Source organism: Carcharodon carcharias, chromosome 7, assembly GCF_017639515.1.
Source record: "Carcharodon carcharias isolate sCarCar2 chromosome 7, sCarCar2.pri, whole genome shotgun sequence".
Lineage (NCBI taxonomy): Eukaryota > Metazoa > Chordata > Chondrichthyes > Lamniformes > Lamnidae > Carcharodon > Carcharodon carcharias.
In genome coordinates this window covers 138,448,496-138,466,161 of record NC_054473.1, presented here as the reverse complement: position 1 = coordinate 138,466,161, position 17,666 = coordinate 138,448,496, and the positions used below count along the sequence as shown (strand labels likewise).

General features: G+C 40.5%; 1 protein-coding gene across 6 annotated transcripts in view; it reads right to left on the bottom strand.

Moving 5' to 3' along the window:
• The window catches only part of LOC121279958 (akt interacting protein), a 41,760-nt gene that overhangs the window by 11,780 nt on the left and 12,314 nt on the right, over positions 1 to 17,666 (bottom strand). For 3 of the 6 annotated variants that reach the window (XM_041191574.1, XM_041191578.1, XM_041191573.1), the window contains exons 2-5: positions 5,997 to 6,106; positions 4,992 to 5,200; positions 4,534 to 4,598; positions 4,317 to 4,417 (exon numbers count right to left, since the gene is read on the bottom strand). In XM_041191574.1, the coding sequence (XP_041047508.1) occupies positions 4,317 to 4,417; positions 4,534 to 4,598; positions 4,992 to 5,200; positions 5,997 to 6,038 (417 nt within the window). In that variant the 5' untranslated portion in view covers positions 6,039 to 6,106. Of the gene's footprint in view, positions 1 to 4,316; positions 4,418 to 4,533; positions 4,599 to 4,991; positions 5,201 to 5,996; positions 6,107 to 12,813; positions 12,900 to 13,109; positions 13,290 to 13,328; positions 13,400 to 17,666 lie in introns of those variants that run through there. The other 3 variants (XM_041191577.1, XM_041191576.1, XM_041191575.1) reach the window with 3 other exon arrangements.

Below are 17,666 nucleotides of genomic sequence, written 5' to 3'. Positions count from 1 at the left end.
TCACTGCTTGGATTCTGTGCGTTCAGGTATCAGACCAGATCCAGTACAAAGTTACACTAGTAGTTTTCACATTAATGTACGGCACGGATAGGTTCCATCAACAGTCAAACTTTTGAACTCAGCAAATGTTGGCAGGAACATTAAATTACTGACTTGAAACACATTTTTCCCTAAAGGGTGCCAAAAAGCTTTAAAACCAGTTAAGACTAAACGTTAACGAAAATTTCTGTAGCTCATACATTTTATATTTTCCACTTTGCAGAGATCAATTGAAACACACATTTAACTTTTAGATATTATGCTGAGTACCTCAACAAGATCAATTGTGCAACTCTGGAATTGAGTCAATAATCTGAATAAGTACCACACCAAAAGCTAAGACTTGCAAAAGGCTTTCTCTACAGTGCCACACAACACAGACTCGAGTGGAAAGTTATAGGTCTTGGAATAGAAGGGACAGTAGCAACTTGGATACAAAAATGGCTGAGGGAAAAGAAACAGAGCAATGGTTAATGGGTATTTTTCAGGCTGGAAGGTGGTTTGTAGTGGAATTCCCCAGGGGACAGTATTGCGACCCTTGCTTTTCCTGACGTATATTAATGATCTAGATCTTGGTGCACACGGGACAATTTCAAAGTTTGCAGACGGCACAAAATTTGGGAGAACTGTAAACTGAGGAAGGCAGTGTAGAACTTCAAAAAGGACATTGGCACATTGAAATTCGTCTGCCACTCCATCAATGTGGAGAAGCGTGAGGTGTTACACTTTGGAACAAAGAGCATGGACAGACAGTATAAAAAAAAGGATAAAAACAAAAAAACTGCGGATGCTGGAAATCCAAAACAAAAACAGAATTACCTGGAAAAACTCAGCAGGTCTGGCAGCATCGGCGGAGAAGAAAAGAGTTGACGTTTCGAGTCCTCATGACCCTTCGACAGAACTTGAGTTCGAGTCCAAGAAAGGACTCGAAACGCCAACTCTTTTCTTCTCCGAATAAAAAAAGGATACTACTCTAAAGCAAAAACAGAATTAATTTTGCTTCCAATCTCCACCCCTCCATCATTTTCACGTGGTCCATCTCTGACACTTCCCTTCCCTTCCTTGACCTCTCTGTCTCAATCTCTGGTGATAGACTGTCCACCAATATCCATTACACACCCACCGACTCCCACAGCTACCTCGACTACAGCTCCTCACACTCTGCTTCCTGTAAGGACTCCATCCCATTCTCTCAGTTCCTTCGCCTCCGTCACATCTGTTCCGATGATGCTACCTTCAAAAACAGTTCCTCTGACATGTCCTCCTTCTTCCTTAACCGAGGTTTCCCACCCACGGTCGTTGACAGGGCCCTCAACCGTGTCCGGCCCATCTCCTGCGCATCCGCCCTCACGTCTTGTCCTCCCTCCCAGAAACATAATAGGGTCCCCCTTGTCCTCACTTATCGTCCTCACCAGCCTCCGCATTCAAAGGATCATCCTCCGCCATTTCCGCCAACTCCAGCATGATGCCACCACCAAACACATCTTCCCTTCACCCCCCTTATCGGCATTCCGTAGGGATCGCTCCCTCCGGGACACCCTGGTCCACTCCTCCATCACACCCCACTCCTCAATCCCCTCCTATGGCACCATCCCATGCCCATGCAAAAGATGCAACACCTGCCCCTTCACTTCCTCTCTCCTCACCGTCCAAGGGCCCAAACACTCCTTTCAAGTGAAGCAGCATTTCACTTGCATTTCCCCCAACTTAGTCTACTGCATTCGTTGCTCCCAATGTGGTCTCCTCTACACTGGAGAGACCAAACGTAAACTGGGCGACCGCTTTGCAGAACACCTGCGGTCTGTCCGCAAGAATGACCCAAACCTCCCTGTCGCTTGCCATTTTAACACTCCACCCTGCTCTCTTGCCCACATGTCTGTCCTTGGCTTGCTGCATTGTTCCAGTGAAGCCCAACGCAAACTGGAGGAACAACACCTCTTCTTCCGACTAGGCACTTTACAGCCTTCCGGACTGAATATTGAATTCAACAACTTTAGGTCTTGAGCTCCCTCCCCCAACCCCACCCCCTTTCTGTTTCCCCCTTCCTTTTTTCCAATAAATTATATAGATATTTCTTTTCCCACGTATTTCCATTATTTTTAAATATTTTAAAATCTTTTATGCTCTCCCCACCCCCACTAGAGCTATACCTTGAGTGCCCTACCATCCATTCTTAATTAGCACATTCGTTTAGATAATATCACCAACTTTAACATCTATGTGTTCTTTTGTTCTATTGTTGGTGACATCTTTTGATGATCTGCTTCTATCACTGCTTGTTTGTCCCTACAACCACAGCAACCCCCTTCACTTCTCTCTCTCTCTCTGCCCCCCCCCCCACACACCTTAAACCAGCTTATATTTCAACTCTTTCTTGGACTCGAACTCAAGTTCTGTCGAAGGGTCATGAGCACTCGAAACGTCAACTCTTTTCTTTTCCGCCGATGCTGCCAGACCTGCTGAGTTTTTCCAGGTAATTCTGTTTTTGTTTTGGATTTCCAGCATCCGCAGTTTTTTTGTTTTTATACTACTCTAAAGGGTGTGCAGAAGCAAAAAGGCCTGGGTGTATATGTACAGAAATCCTTTAAGATGGCAGGACAGGTAGAGAGCTATTTCTAAAGGGTACAGTAAACTAGGCTTCATTAATAGGGGCAGAATACAATAGCAAGGAGGTTATGATGAACTTGTATAAGACAAAGCTTAGACCTTAGCTGGAGTATTGTGTACAGTTCTGGGCGCCACACTGCAGGAAGGATGTGAATGCTTTGGAGAGAGTGCAGAAGAGATTTACAAGAATGGTTCCAGGGATGAGACACTTCAGTTATGAGGAAAGATTGGAGAAGTTGAGATTCTTTTCCTTGGAGAGGAGAAGGCTAAGAGAAGACTTAATGGAAGTTTTCAAAATCATGAGGGGTCTGGATAGAATAGACAGACTGTTCCCACTTGTAAACATATCGAGAACTAGGGGGCACAATTTTCCAGTGTTTTGCAAAAGAAGTAAATGCAAGGTGAGAAAAAACTCAGCAAGTAGTTAGGGTTTGGAATGCACTGCCTGGAAGTGTGGTGAAGGCAGGTTCAATTGAGGTATTCAAGAGGGCATTGGATGATTATTTAAATAGACACAACATGCAGGATTACAGGGAAAAGGCAGGAGGTTGGCACTAAGTTAAAATGTTCAGAGAGCTGGTGCAGACACAATGGGCCGAATAGCCTCCTTCTACACAGTAACAATTGTGATTCTGTGAAGAGTATTAAACAATCTCCAGAACTGACCGTTACAAGCTTGTGGCTCTGCACAGAGCTCCATATATCGCATCCAATATGAAGCCCAAATTTGAAAAGTTCCCAGCTAATCCAACTAAAAAGCAGTCACTTAATATTGAATTATTTTGAGATCAGATACTCTGATAGGATATTCCAAACACTGAACCATGCACACTTCAGATGCCAGCTGACTGTATTCTGCAAACATGCATACACAGAACTCCAACTTCATATGGTAGAAATCAACGCAGAAACAAATAGCATTAACTAGATTTGAAACCAGTACTCAGAACAGTTGGGTTCTAATGTAACCCATTTCTAAGCTCTTATTTTAAAAGTTTGTTTAAACATGTTTCTCTTACCAACTTTTCTCTGCCTACGTGTTAGACAAGTCATTTTAAAAGTAGGGCCCTAAATTGGCAATTAAGCCCCTGACTGGCCAAAAACCAGGAAGTACAACTGATTTTCAGGCTTTAGAAGTGTAGATCAACATAGCTAAATTACAAACACAACCAGAGTAATTGTTGACAGCCCTCAGATTAACAGTAGACCTGCTGTCAATGGTCAAGCTCTTTTTTGCATAAAGCATAATCTCAAGAGGCCTCATCCACAGCACCCAAAGGAAGGCAGAGGAGAGAGACAAACATGGCAATTTGAAAGAGTGGAGGAAGAAATAATTTCATTCTGAATCAGCTGCATTCTTGCTTACTGCACTCAGACAAGTTATTTTGTTCCTCACTTTAGCTGACTGTGGGGAATGATGAAAAACAATATAGTCAGTTGACTGGAGATGGTGGTGATCTAAATGAAGCATTATTTTGTGCTACTCAAATAAAGCAGCTTTAAAAATATACAGTGCATTGGTACCTACTACAGCACGAGTGCACAAATTGCTCTGTGACTTAGTATATTTCATTATGTTCACCTTAAATCATGTTGCAAATGTTAAGATGAAATGTGCAATATTTATGCATTCTAAAAGAAAAAAAAAGTGGAAAAGGAACATTACTTACAGGGCAGTCTCCATCTGGGTAGTTGTCAGGAATATAAATAGTAAATTTAAATACACCATCCTGATATAAGCCATGTCTTATAAAGATCACCCCAAACCACACTGAAAAGAGACATACGAAATAATTAATTTTTCCAAAGAAAATTGTAAATCAAATAGATGAAAATCAAAACCACTCAGATTACATAGATGATGATGATGATGATGATGAGACTTACTTAATGCAGAGCCATACGAAGGTTGTACGTAAACTCCAGGCAGTTTCTGTTTTACAACCAAGGTACTACAAAACATAAAATATAAACATTTCTAAAATTTCAAGCACAAAATGACTTCTGCTCATCAGCAAAGTCAAATGAACACCCAACCCCAATCTCAAGTTTAAAAAATGCCAACTCCAACACATCGATTACAACAGTCAGGTTGGAGATGTCAGGGCTACTCTGAAGATATAGCTGAAATTTAGAACACTGCCCAAATAAACCACAAAAGGAAACTTGCCACTATTCAAAGTATCAATAGCCAGCCTTCTCAACTGAATTTTGGTTACCTCATTTACATGAATTTCAACGGGAGAACAGATTAAAATTTATCAAACTGAACAAAGCATATAATCACATGATACACTGATCTGCACATCTGGAACCACAGTAAAGATAGTAAGAGGGCTACTTACAATTCAGCAAGAAGAGAATATTCTAGGTAGAAGGGGCCATATGATGCATGTGTTCCATTAGTCGACTGTGTCGATGTGACAGGAGAAATGGGTTTAGTCACAGGAACAGCATTTTTTGGTATGGAGGGCAACTGTTTCTTGGCTGTTGAAGATCGTGGAGGGCTGGTCTTCTGTTCTCCAGACAAACCTCTTTCTTCACTGTCAGATTTCTTTATAACACAAGATCATTACCATATATTATATTTTAAAATTCAGTGTCCTGCATCACTCAAGTATTACTTTAAAATCATGCTGCATATATTTATACATGGCGTTGAAAAAAACAAAATTAGCAGCTCTAGAGATTGTGATAGGAACGTTGGCATATTCTTGGAAGTGAGAAAGGATGGAATGTCCCGATCAATCCTTCCTCATTAACTTTTGGCAAGGATGACACAAGTGGTAACCTCAAAGCAGGCCAAAAATATGCAGGACAAGTATTAAAAAAAAAGTTCTTGAATGAGAAGGTAAATTGTGCTTAAATCCTCCCATCAACCCTCCCATTGATCATATATGTTCCCACCTTACAATATAACTACTCAAATCTGAAAAGGCATTTTTGGTAATGGGAAGGAAGTGAACTGACAGATTTTACTTATCGCAAATCTAGATAAATGTGCAATCCATAAGGGAGACTTACTATGTGTGTCCTACAGAGTATGGTAATTGCACTGTAATCAAGTCATCTATCACTATTGCTCCAAAAGCTCAGAAATAAAGTAGTCAGCAATTCAGACAAGCATTACACGTGAAAATGCAGTTATTTTAATATCTGGTAACATGGATAAATCCTAATTAAGCTTTCTTAAAATACAGAAAAACTTGCACAAGCCAGAAGTATTTGTTCATATTTTCAAACACTAGGCCTGGTTTTGTGCATTCCTTGCTCTCCTCCAAAATGAAGGTAGGTCTTGGTCAATTTTTAAATTCTTATTAATACACTTGTGACAAATGTTTTTCTATTACCTTTCGTGCAGAACTTGTAGACATGCTCCAGAAAGGGTTCATTACTTGTGCCAGCTTCACTACCAAGTCAAGTGTACACCTGCTCGAACTTCTCTAGTCCACTTTATATTCTGGAAAAGATTTTTTAAAAAGTATTAATTTCTAAAACTTTGGTTCCTAAGTCAAGAGTTTCAGCATACAATTCTGAATGAGGCTCTTCCACACTGTGGTTTCAAATCTAGGTCCCAAAGTCCCAAAAAGAGAGATGCTGCTTTGAAAGTGCTCTTGAATTAAGAGCTAAATGATTTTCTTCCTGAATGAAGAGAATTCTTGTCTCTCATAGCTTACAAAATTGTTAATGTAAATCCGCAGTAATTTTATTTTTAAATGCAGAGGTAATTTTCTGGCATTTGCTAAATCTGCAACGTTTTAATATATAGAAGTATTAGTTGGAAATAAAGTTTGAACATTTCAGAATTTGCAGAATTATAGTGTTTCTCTAGAGTGCATTAACATTACAATTGTAGTTACATTACCAGCACTCGAGAGGCTTTACCCAAATTAGGGAAGTCTTTATAAACTTCCTCAAATTTTTTTCTTCCCTGGCAGTTGGGCAGCTTTAATAGATACAATCCATCTACAACAAGCTTAAATTTTCTCCTAACCCCACCCTGCCCCTTGTTACCCCTAAATAGTTCTTCCAAAGCAGCTCTAATTGGACAGTACAGACAGAGTAGGCAAATATTAAAGGACATTTGCGTAGAAGTCAACAGAATCAGGTGTAGCACCCTATTGATCACCCAGGCTTGGATTCTCCCTCATAATAGCTATCCAGTTTCCTTGGTGGAAAATGCCCTCTGCATGTTGAGCAATATGACAATATCATAGCCAGGTCTGATACTAGCTGCAAGAACAAAACTACTGAAATTGCATTTATACAGAGCCTTTCACAGCCTCAATTTCCCAAGGCATTTTATAACTAATTGACTAGTTTTCACTAGGTACAACTATATTGTAGCAAACACAGAAAGCAGTTTGGAAGGTCCCACAAATAACAATGCATTAATGACCAGATAATCTTTTATAGGAAATTGGCCAAGAGCCAAATGTTGGCCAGGTTACCAGAAGACCTTCCCAAATCTTCTTCAAAATAATGCCAAAGGATTTTTAAGCATTTATCTAAAGTACACAATCGGAGCAGGACATTCAGCCACTTGAGCCTGTTCCACCAATAAGATCATAGATGATCTGTACCTTAACTCCATTTACTCACCTTGGTTTTGAAATGTTTAATTGCCTCACAACAATCTCAACTTTCACATTTTCAATTAATCTAGTCCTCTTTTGGGACAAGTGTGTTCCAGATTTCTACCACACTGATGAAATGCTTCCCATCATCCCTGAACTGCCTAATTCTAATTTTAAGATAATGATTACACACCCTTATTCTGAACTCTCTCACCAGAGGAAATAATTTTTCTCCATACCAGAGTTGGGGAGATGAGGCTTTAACATCTCAACCAAAATATGGCACCACTAACAATGTAGAACCTCCTCAGCACCACAGGGAAATGTCAAGCTAGATTGTGTGCTTAAGTGTTTATTATGGTACTTGAACTCACAACATTATAACTCAGGTGGAGGTGCTACCATTAAATCTATCAAAACAGATGCACACTATCTGAAAACTATTGCATTACTAGCATAGCAAGCCTGCCTTGTAACATTGGCTAAAAATATGTAGCTTTACAAATTATACAAAAAGGGAAGCCAACACAGAGCACAAATTAGCATTATAGTACGAAAGGAAATTGTGAATAAAAACAAAGTCATCTCGTCTGGTCTGCCTTTGGCAGACCTACAGTATCATGCTGAAAAAAGGGCCCCTTCTCTGGAAATGCACTGTCAGCTTCACAAGGTTACTCAGGAAACAAATGTTTTGACATCTGGCAGCTGGCAATATTCTTTGGTAAGTCGACAGGCAAATCATCCAGTAGAATCAACTAGGTACCTCAGATACACCTGGAAACAGAAGCTGGATACAAAACCAAGAAACTTGGATTTTTTTTTGAAAAAGTTTTTAGGACTACCAAAATAACTTTGAAAACTATATGAAAAGGAGTTTTCTGTCCATTTTGAACCTTTAATGTGAACTGCTGCACTTAATCAGTACTTTGTAATAACGTATAGAACAATCAGATGAGGGGGGTTTGAATGGCTCCCCTCTTTTCCCACTCGTTTGACCGCAACAGGTTTTTTTTTTTAAGAATATACTTGCCAACAGTGTTTAAATGTTTACACGCTGTAATCAAAAAAGACACAAGACAGGTTTCCTTGATTTTTAACAGAAGTTTTATTGTACTTCACCCGGTCTAAGTAAAACAACAGAAGACTGTTACACTACCAGCAGATGTTTCTACTGGACAAGCCGGACCCCAGGGTGGAACCCACCTTGATAGATTCTAACTTTTACGTTTTGGTTAGAAAAATGGAGAGTGGCTACTAGACAGAGTCACAGGAGTCAGCTGACAAACTTCAAACAAAAGAATAAAACATTTATTAAACAAGAAAAGATGAACTATATTACAATAGTCCTTCACCCACAATTATACCTTTACAGATATATACAGATTCGTAAGGATAACAAGTTACAAAAACTATTTTATACTCTAATGTTCACAGTAAACACAGTCCATGTAAGCCTATAGGCAACCTTTGGTCGGACACAACACTCTGAAACCAAGTGGCAGATGCCACCCCAATACACTACAGATCTCTCATCAACCACCCCCAGATGCTTGTCACACCATGAACCAACTGGTCTCACTGAACTCCATCTTTCGCACAAGTGTTTATCTCCACTCTCGAAGAACTCGCTTTTGAATCTTCTTCCAAACAACACTTTCTCTCAATGCCTTCCACAAGGGTCCAACTCCAGGGTCTCAAACGCTCCCCTGGATCGCCACGTGCATTCAAGCTTTGCCTTCCATGCGCTCTCTGACTCAACCGTGCCAAAAGAACACCACTGCTTCACATGCCCATAGTAGAGTTACAGACCTTCAACTGTCTGCTTGGATCTTCTGGCTTCTCTCAAGCCCATTTTGCTTTAAGTTTGCATTCTGCAGCTTTCTCCCTCTAAGCTTGGAGCCTCTCTGCTCCTCACTCTTAACTTCATTTAACAGGGCCTTTTCCAGGTTCCTGTCCTTGTCCTTTTACTTAATTTCTTGAGCCTTCCTCTTTTCCCTTTAGGATCTGCGCCCTGCAGTTCCCTCTCACAGTAGACTGCTGACAACTTGGTATCTCCCTCGAGATCCAAAACTCACTTGCCATTCACTGTTACCTCAACTTTAGAGAAACTCACCTAAGATTCTTAGACTTATTCTCCTCAGCAGTCTGCTACTATGTCAGCTAAAGAGAGACTTAAACCACTCCCTTCACTTTAGAGCAGAACAACTAACTCAACTCCGAATGTATTTGGTTTCTTTGTGGCTGTGCGGAGCCTCTCTCACTGGACCACTGTTGCTAGGCTACAACAGTTTTTTCTACATTGTTTGTTTTAACTCCCCGTAAAGAGTTGTAAACCTCATTAAAATGCAGACATCTTTGAAAGTGAAACTAAAACTCAAGTTCTCTCTTCCTTAACACATAATTACAACAATACAAATTAAACTTAAAACTTACAAATATACCTTATTCCTAACACACAAACTTAAACTCTCTCGTTCCTAACAATACGCTCAGACTGTCATGCACACAGAGTACAGAGTGGGGAAGGGTAGGTTAATCAAGTTAGAGCCCAGAGAAATAAAAGGGATATACAGTTCATGAAGACTGGTGACTTGGCTGGCTTCAGGCTGAATTCAGTGGTTTGGCTGCTTTCCCCCTTTGCCACATGGCCTACACTGGGTCAAGACAGCAGTTCACCACCACCTTCTCAAGGGCAATTAATAATGGGCAATAAATGCTGGCCTAGCCAGCGATGCCCACATCCTGTGAAAGAACTAAAACTGTCATCCAGTGATTGAAACATGGTTGTGGTTAGTGTCTTCCCATTGTAACTTGATTAGTCCATGTCTGGGAATATCCCTCAGCCAGGGTCCCACTGTTCAAATGATTAGGTTTAACAGTTCATCTTCACTCTGTTGAGCACCCCCAGTGATTGTCTTGATGCTTTGCTAATGAGGACAGGATATATGGTTTATTCATATTCCCCTGAGGTAATTGGCTTTGATGGGTTTTTGCAGATATGGAGGCTCCATCTCAATGGGTTGGAATGCGGAAGGTACAAGAATGCAAACTGTGTAGCCATCTTTGGCTGCAAGCTCAAGTCACACTTCAGCCTCAGCTTTGAAAAAAAAATTCAGGTTTCCAGCCAGTGGGTTTAAAAATCATTATTTGATATAAGGCATGTTTTCGTGACAACACAAAGGAGAAACAAAAGGAATCAGCCTCCAATCTCTCTCCACTGCTGCAAAGAACCTAGCACATAAGATCCGAATTAATGGCTGCACCAGAGCCACTGGGAGTGGGGGTGATGTGGCCTGGTGATCCCCTATCATTACACAGCCAGAGTAGTCAGCACCCTTCAGATCTCCCTACCTTTCTTCTACCACATTTTCAGGATACAGCAACTCTCGGCTTCACCAGATTTTCATGCTTTCTTCCTGCTCTGCCATTCTGCTTTAACCATTTTTCCCTCCTCCAAACCCAGCTTTTGTTTCAATACTTGTTTCAATATCACCTTGTCATTTAATCACGCCTGTCCATCACTACAGATCGCAGTACTTTACTCTTATAACGGTGTCATTGGTCTGTTTTTCTAATGTGCGAACACACATATCATATAGAAAGATTAAGAGTGCACCAGCTGACATGCCATTACATTCCTGTACTTTCATAAAAGCTATTTTCTTTCTGCTCCCCTTAAGTAAAACCTCTGCACTCCAAATATATCCCAACTGGAGTTATCTGTCTCAGAGCGTAAGATCAGAAGTGAGGGTGCGTGCTGATTGCAGAGCGTTTAATTCCACAATCAACTCCACAGATAATGAAGCAGTCTGAACCCACGTGCACTAAGACACAGATAATATTCACACTAGGGCTGATCAGTGCCAAGTAATATTTGTGCCACACAAGTGCCAGACAATGACCATCTCCAACAAGAGAGCACCTCCCCTTGATATTCAAAGGCATTATCATCACTGAATCCTCCACAATTAACATTCTGTGGATCACCACTGACCAGAAAATTAAGTAGACCAGCCATAAATACTGTGGCCTGTGGCTACAAGAGCAAGTCCAAGGCTGGGTATTCTATAGCAAGTTAATCACCTCCTGATTCCCCAAAGCCTGACCACCAACTACAAGGCACAAGTTAAGAGCATGATGGAACACACTCCACTTGCCTGGATGAGTGCAGCTCCAAAGATACTCAAGCACCTTGATCCAATCCAGTACAAAGTAGCCTACTTGACTGGCACCCTATCCACGACCTTAACCATTCCTCCCCTCCCTCCATTGGCAGCATATAGTGGCTGCAGCTTGTGCTATCTACAAGATGTAACTCAGCATCTCACCAAGGTGTCTTCAACTGCACCTTTCAAACCCCCAGCCTCTAGCATAAAAAAAAAACACTACCTGCAAGTTACCCTCCAAATCATGCACCCTCTCAACCTGGAAATATATCCTCCCTTCATTGTCACTGGTCAAAATCCTGAAACTTCCTCCCCAACAACACTGACTTGTACCTACAGAAGGATTGTATCAATTCAAGAAGGCAGTTCACCACCATCTTCACAAGGGCAATAAACGCTGGCCTTGACAGTGATGCACACATTCCATGAATGAATAAAAACATACGTGAAGCCACAGAAAAGCCTCCAGACATACTACACATTGTGTACATTGACACCGTCACTTGTAAGCCATGCTAGAATGTCAGAAATTGCTGGAAATACTCAGCATCTGTAGGGAAGGAAACAGTGGAGGTAAACAGAGTTTAATGTTTCAGATCTATAACCTTTCATCAAAGAACAGTTCCTGTAGTTTCCCATGCATCATTGTAGTAAACTAACACTTAATTTTCTGTGGTTTTTATGTCCTTTCTATAATGGGAAATACAAAACAGTAGAGCTGAGCATTCTTAATTATGGCGTAGCCAATGGTTTGTATAAATTTAGCATGATCTGTTTTTCATTCTTTGTCACTGTTTATAAATCAAAAATATTTTTAAATTTTTGAAAAAAGATATTACATTCTCTATTTGCACCTACAATTTCAGACTCATTGAATGATAAAGTCATTCAGCCCATCATGCCTGTGCTGGCTCTTTATAAGAGCTATCCATTTAGTCCTATCTACTCTTTCCCTGCAGCCCAGCAAAGTTTTCCTCTTCAAGTATTTATCCAATTCCTTTTGAAATTATTGAACCTGCTTCCATCACTCTTCCATACTGTGCATTCCAAATCATAATTTGCTGTGCATCTTGCCAATCACTTGAAACCTGTGGCCCCTGGCTATTGCCCCCTCTGCCACTGGAAACAGTTGCCTTTTATTTACTCAAAATAGTTTATGATTTTGAACACTTCTATCAAATCTGCTCTTAACTTTGCTTTAGGGAGAACAACCCCAGTTTCTCTAGTCTCTCCATGTAATTGGAGCCTTCTATTCCAACAAATCTCGTCTTAATCTTGATTTATCTACAGAACGCGATTTTTTTGATACACCTTTTTTAACCATAAGGACTCTATTCATCTCATTTTCCAATACTTATCCACTAACATATTTGCTGACTTTATGCCCAATGAATGTGGGCCATATTTCTTCATATCTAACTGACCTTTGCCTTTTCCAGTCTAACAGCTTCATCTTTGACTCTTCGTTAACCTTTTCTAGTTGCAATAACTTGTGACTGGTGTTACGACCCTGTAGAAATTTTTAACATTTAAAGAGAAATTTGAACACGTGGTTATTTGCTGAAAGAATGCCACAAAATTCTACAGTTTAAAACAAATGAATTTTACTATACAAGAATCAAGTAAGCAAATGCTAAATACAGAATCTTAGGTTATTACTTATTGAAAAGCATAATAAAACACAATCACATATACTTTAGACTAAAATTCTCAACCAAACCTCCCCTTTTCCTTATGTCTTCTCTCAAAAAGTCTGGCTACTTATCAGCTTCTTGAAGATTATTCATTTTCTTGGAACTGACTCCAAACTTTTCCACAGCTCAAGCCTGAACTTCATTCGCAATTCCTGTGCAGTGAATTTAACAGAATTTTAGAAATTCCCCTGGTTTCTAACAGTTGTATTCTGACCCACAGCTGTCAGCAAGTTATTTTCCTTGACCTCCTGAGCTCAGGGTTTACACACAAACTTGGCGTGCTTCCAGCTCCAAGTCCAAAACCTGCTGGTTTCTCTAAGCTGAACTGCTATTTTGTGAGCATAACAGATAAAACCCCACCCAGAAGGGCAGTTCCCTGCAACCCATTTCCATGGCAATATGGCAAACTTTATATTAAAGCAGCTTCAAACCAAACCTTCAATTTTGAGACACACATGACAATTTCTAAAGTCCAGCATTTTAATTACTTTAGCTGTACAAATTTAATCTTCCCAAAACTAAAAGTTACCTCAAAATATAAACAAGAACCATGAAAATAGATGCAAAAGGACTCAAAGTATACAACTTCTCATCACTAGTGCTCCTCCTGAAGGCAGGACCTTGGCTCATAGTTATCTTTCCACGTCTCTATCCTGTGCCTTTTTTAAAATTTGCCAATAACTATCTTCAATTTTCAAGCCATCCAACATCGATATTCTCTTCCTTCCTCTTTTTCCTTGAAATCTTCCCTCTGTTTTCTCTTAAACTGTGTCTTACCAGTTTGACTTTTCCCAATTATATTCAACAAACGTCTTTGTTCATTCGCTCTCCACAGCATTTCATCATTTGTTACTTTATCTATCCAGCTGATCTTTTCCATTCTCCTACAAGCCCACATTTCAAAGCTATTTAGCAAGTTGGTCTCCTTCTTCCATAAGGTCCATGCCTCATATCCATAAAAGTCAACATTCCAAATCAAGCTCTTCACAAACGACAATTTAAAAAAAAAGACTTTAAAATTGATATCAAAAGATTTAAAAGCACGAGGTCCTTGCTGAAACAGCAACGCTGTGGATAACAGAGATGCAGAATACACAAAGCAATAATATAAACCCATCTAACAGAAAGAACAAACAGCTGGCCCACAGAGTGTCTCTCACAATAAAATGCTAATTTTTAAAATGTTACTCTCAACATGCCTTTCATACAAACATTATTAAGCCTGCAGATTGGTGATAACCAATGTTTTCATACATCAAGTTTTGCAACATGACTTCAAACATCAATTTCCTTCCCAAAAACCTACCCTCGACCCCTGCCTGCAAAATCAACTGTTCCATTTTCAACTCCCTTTCCTTAGTCCTTGATGCGTTATTCGCTATACCTTCTTGCCCATCTGAACTCCAAAACAAAATTTTTGTCCTCTCAATGAAATGCCCTAACCAAAGTCACAAGTAACATTTTATATCCACAATCACAAAACATGATCCTTCTTCTTTTCCTTATCTCCCTGTAAGCTCTAATAGTTAATCACATGATCCACCTCCAACATCTCTCTGCCGCTGGACTGCCTTAGTGGGATCCAATGTATAACAATGCAATCATAGCCAGAGAACTGCTCACAATTGTTCCCCTTCCTATCCCATTATGTTCACTTCTGCAATCCCCCAAAAATCCAATGTTGGCCCCATTCTCTTCATCTATCTGTTTTCCCGTGGCAATTTCAACCATCTATGTTGCTTTTTTGTTGCTGAAACCCCTTTATTACCTGCGGACTCTACCAATCCAACACTCTCCTGGCTGGCCACAATCTCAAACTTTAGCTCATCCAAAGTCCAGGTGGTTATACTATACTACACCAAGTCCTGCTCACTCAATGATAACCTATAATGGCTCCTGAAGGCCCACTCATCCAAATTATAAAAAAGTCATGCTTGTTTTTAAATCCCACCTCACCTTATCTGTCACCTCCTTCAGCCCTGCAACGTGCAGCTCCTAAATTCTGTTCCAGACTTCAGCCTCTCATGCATTGCCCCCTACAATGGTCTCATCCTATCATTGATAAATTATAGTATTTTGATACAGACAATCCTATTAGGGACCGTTAAGTTTAAAAGAGAAATTCAAACATCCAGCAATTAACCGACCGAACTACACCACAATATTTCATGTTTTTAACCAAAACAAGTTTACTGTATATCAAAATAAGTAAGCATGACAATTTATAAATATTAAATAGTATAACCTCAGTTCTACTTTTTACCTCCCTCCCCATGCCCAAGAATCCCATTATGTTTCAAAATCTTAAAGGTTCATTCACCATTTGTGAATAGCCAAAAGGTATGCCATGGGCCTCCAGAATTTACTTTACTACTTCTTAGTATTCCAGCTATTCCTCAGGGGCAAGATTCAATGGTGTCCTTCAATTAGCTTTTCGGCTACGTGACCCTCTACCTTTTCTTTACAGATGTCATGACTTTGGATGCCTCAGCTCCTAGTTCTGGTTGCCGGCAGGTAACCAACTGCCTTCCACAGTTTCCCAAGCTAACTTTGCTGATTGCTTTCTGGTACAATGTTCTATGAGGACCACTGTAAATTTCTTCCACTAGCTGCAAGCTACAGCAAATCTTCCAGTGGCCTTCCCCTCTCAAAATCCAAACTGAACTTCCTCAACAGACAGATAAATTGAACAAAAGAACCTTCCACCCAAGGCTCCACCCTGAATCACTATTGGCAACAAGGCGTGCTTTGGGATGATTCAACCAGAAATGTAAATTTATTCTACCTTCAACATAAATCTGTTTCTGCAATCCATATGAATAATTTTATATTGCTAAGAGTTTACAGCCCTTCCTCTGGACTTCCTGGCTCCATTACAAGCTTAGAGATCAACTCTGACCTTGCAAGTCAAACACAGGTTACCTTTTAACTGCAATTAACTCCAAGCTTGTGTGAATTTATTTCAATGTTGCTTAGCAGTTTCTCAATCAGATGCCTCCATTTTCTACATTTAAAAGTTTTATTCCCAAAACGAAAAGTTATATTCTAAAACATATGAATTAAGAACGAGATATTCAAAACCAGACTTTAATGAATATAACTGTACTAAAGGCTTAGTTTACAACTGAAAAAGGATGGGATGGGGTGGGGAGAGGGGAAACAGTGGCATAATGTCACTGGGCTAGTAATCAGGAGGCCGAGGCTAATGGTTTGGAGACACGGTTTCAAATCCCACCACAGCTGGCGGGATTTAAATTTAATTATCAATTAGTAGTCTGAGTAGTACAGGGAATTGCTGAAAAAAAAGACTTTTTTGTCAGTGTTTCGTCTTGCACTCATCAGGACAATCCACAGGAATACCAAATGGAAAGGGAACAAAAATTCATACTGTATAAGAGAAGAAAATACTGATTGGTTGGCAAGTGGACTGATTGGTAAAGGTGTGCCATGGAGACTGCACTAGTTGATGTTGACTGACAGTTAACTGCCAAGCATTGTTTGTAATTTAAACCAGGTATCTTGACTAATTGGTTGAGGCATTGCCCTGAATGGCTGTCACTTATTTTGTTTAGCTAAAACAGGCACCTCTGCCAATCAAACCCACAGCAACGTGGCTTACTCTTAACTGCCCTCTGAAATGGCCTAATAGGCTGCTCAATTTTACCAAAATGCTACAAAAATCGAAAAGCAATAGAACCAGATGGAACACCCAGCATCAACACAGGCACCCGAAACAGCAGCACACCTAGCCCCGTCAACACTGCAAAGTCCTCCTTACTAACATCTAGGGGTTTATGCCAAAACTGGGAGGGCTGTCCCACAGAATAATCAAGCAACAGCCCATCATAATCACCACCAAATCATACCAATCCTATGTTACAGCCAATGTAAGACACCACCATCACTGTCCCTAGGCATGCCCTCTCCCACCAACAGGACAGACTCAGTAGGGGCACAGTTTGGGGGAGCAGGGATGGGGGAAGCTGCCTTGGGAGTCCTCAACATGGACTCTGGACCCCATGAAGTCTCATGGTATGGAGGTCAAACATGAGCAAGGAATTGATTATCCCTGTCACCACAACCCTCAGTAGCTGAATCAGTACTCTATGTTGAACAGCACTTGGAAGAAGCACTGAGGGCAAGGGCAGAATATACACTGGGTGGGGGCTTCAATGTTCATCATCAAGAGTGGCTCAGTAGCACCACTACTGACCAAGTCCTGAAGGGTATATCTGCTCAACTGGACCTGTGGCAGATAGTGAAGAAACCAAGAGGGGAAAAACATATTTGACCCCACCCTCACCAATCTACCTGTCGCAGATGCATCTGTTCACAACAGTATTGGTAGGAGTGACTACCACACAGTCCTTGTGGAGATAAGGGCCCATCTTTAAGCTGAAGATACAGTCCATTGTGTTGTGTGGCACTAGCATGCTAAATGGGATAGATTTCAAACAGATCAAGCAACTCAAAACTGGGCATTCATGAGGTGCTATGGGCAATCAGCAGAAATGCATTCAACCACAATTTGTAATGTCATGGCCTGGCACATCCCTGACTCTACCATTACCATCAAGCCAATG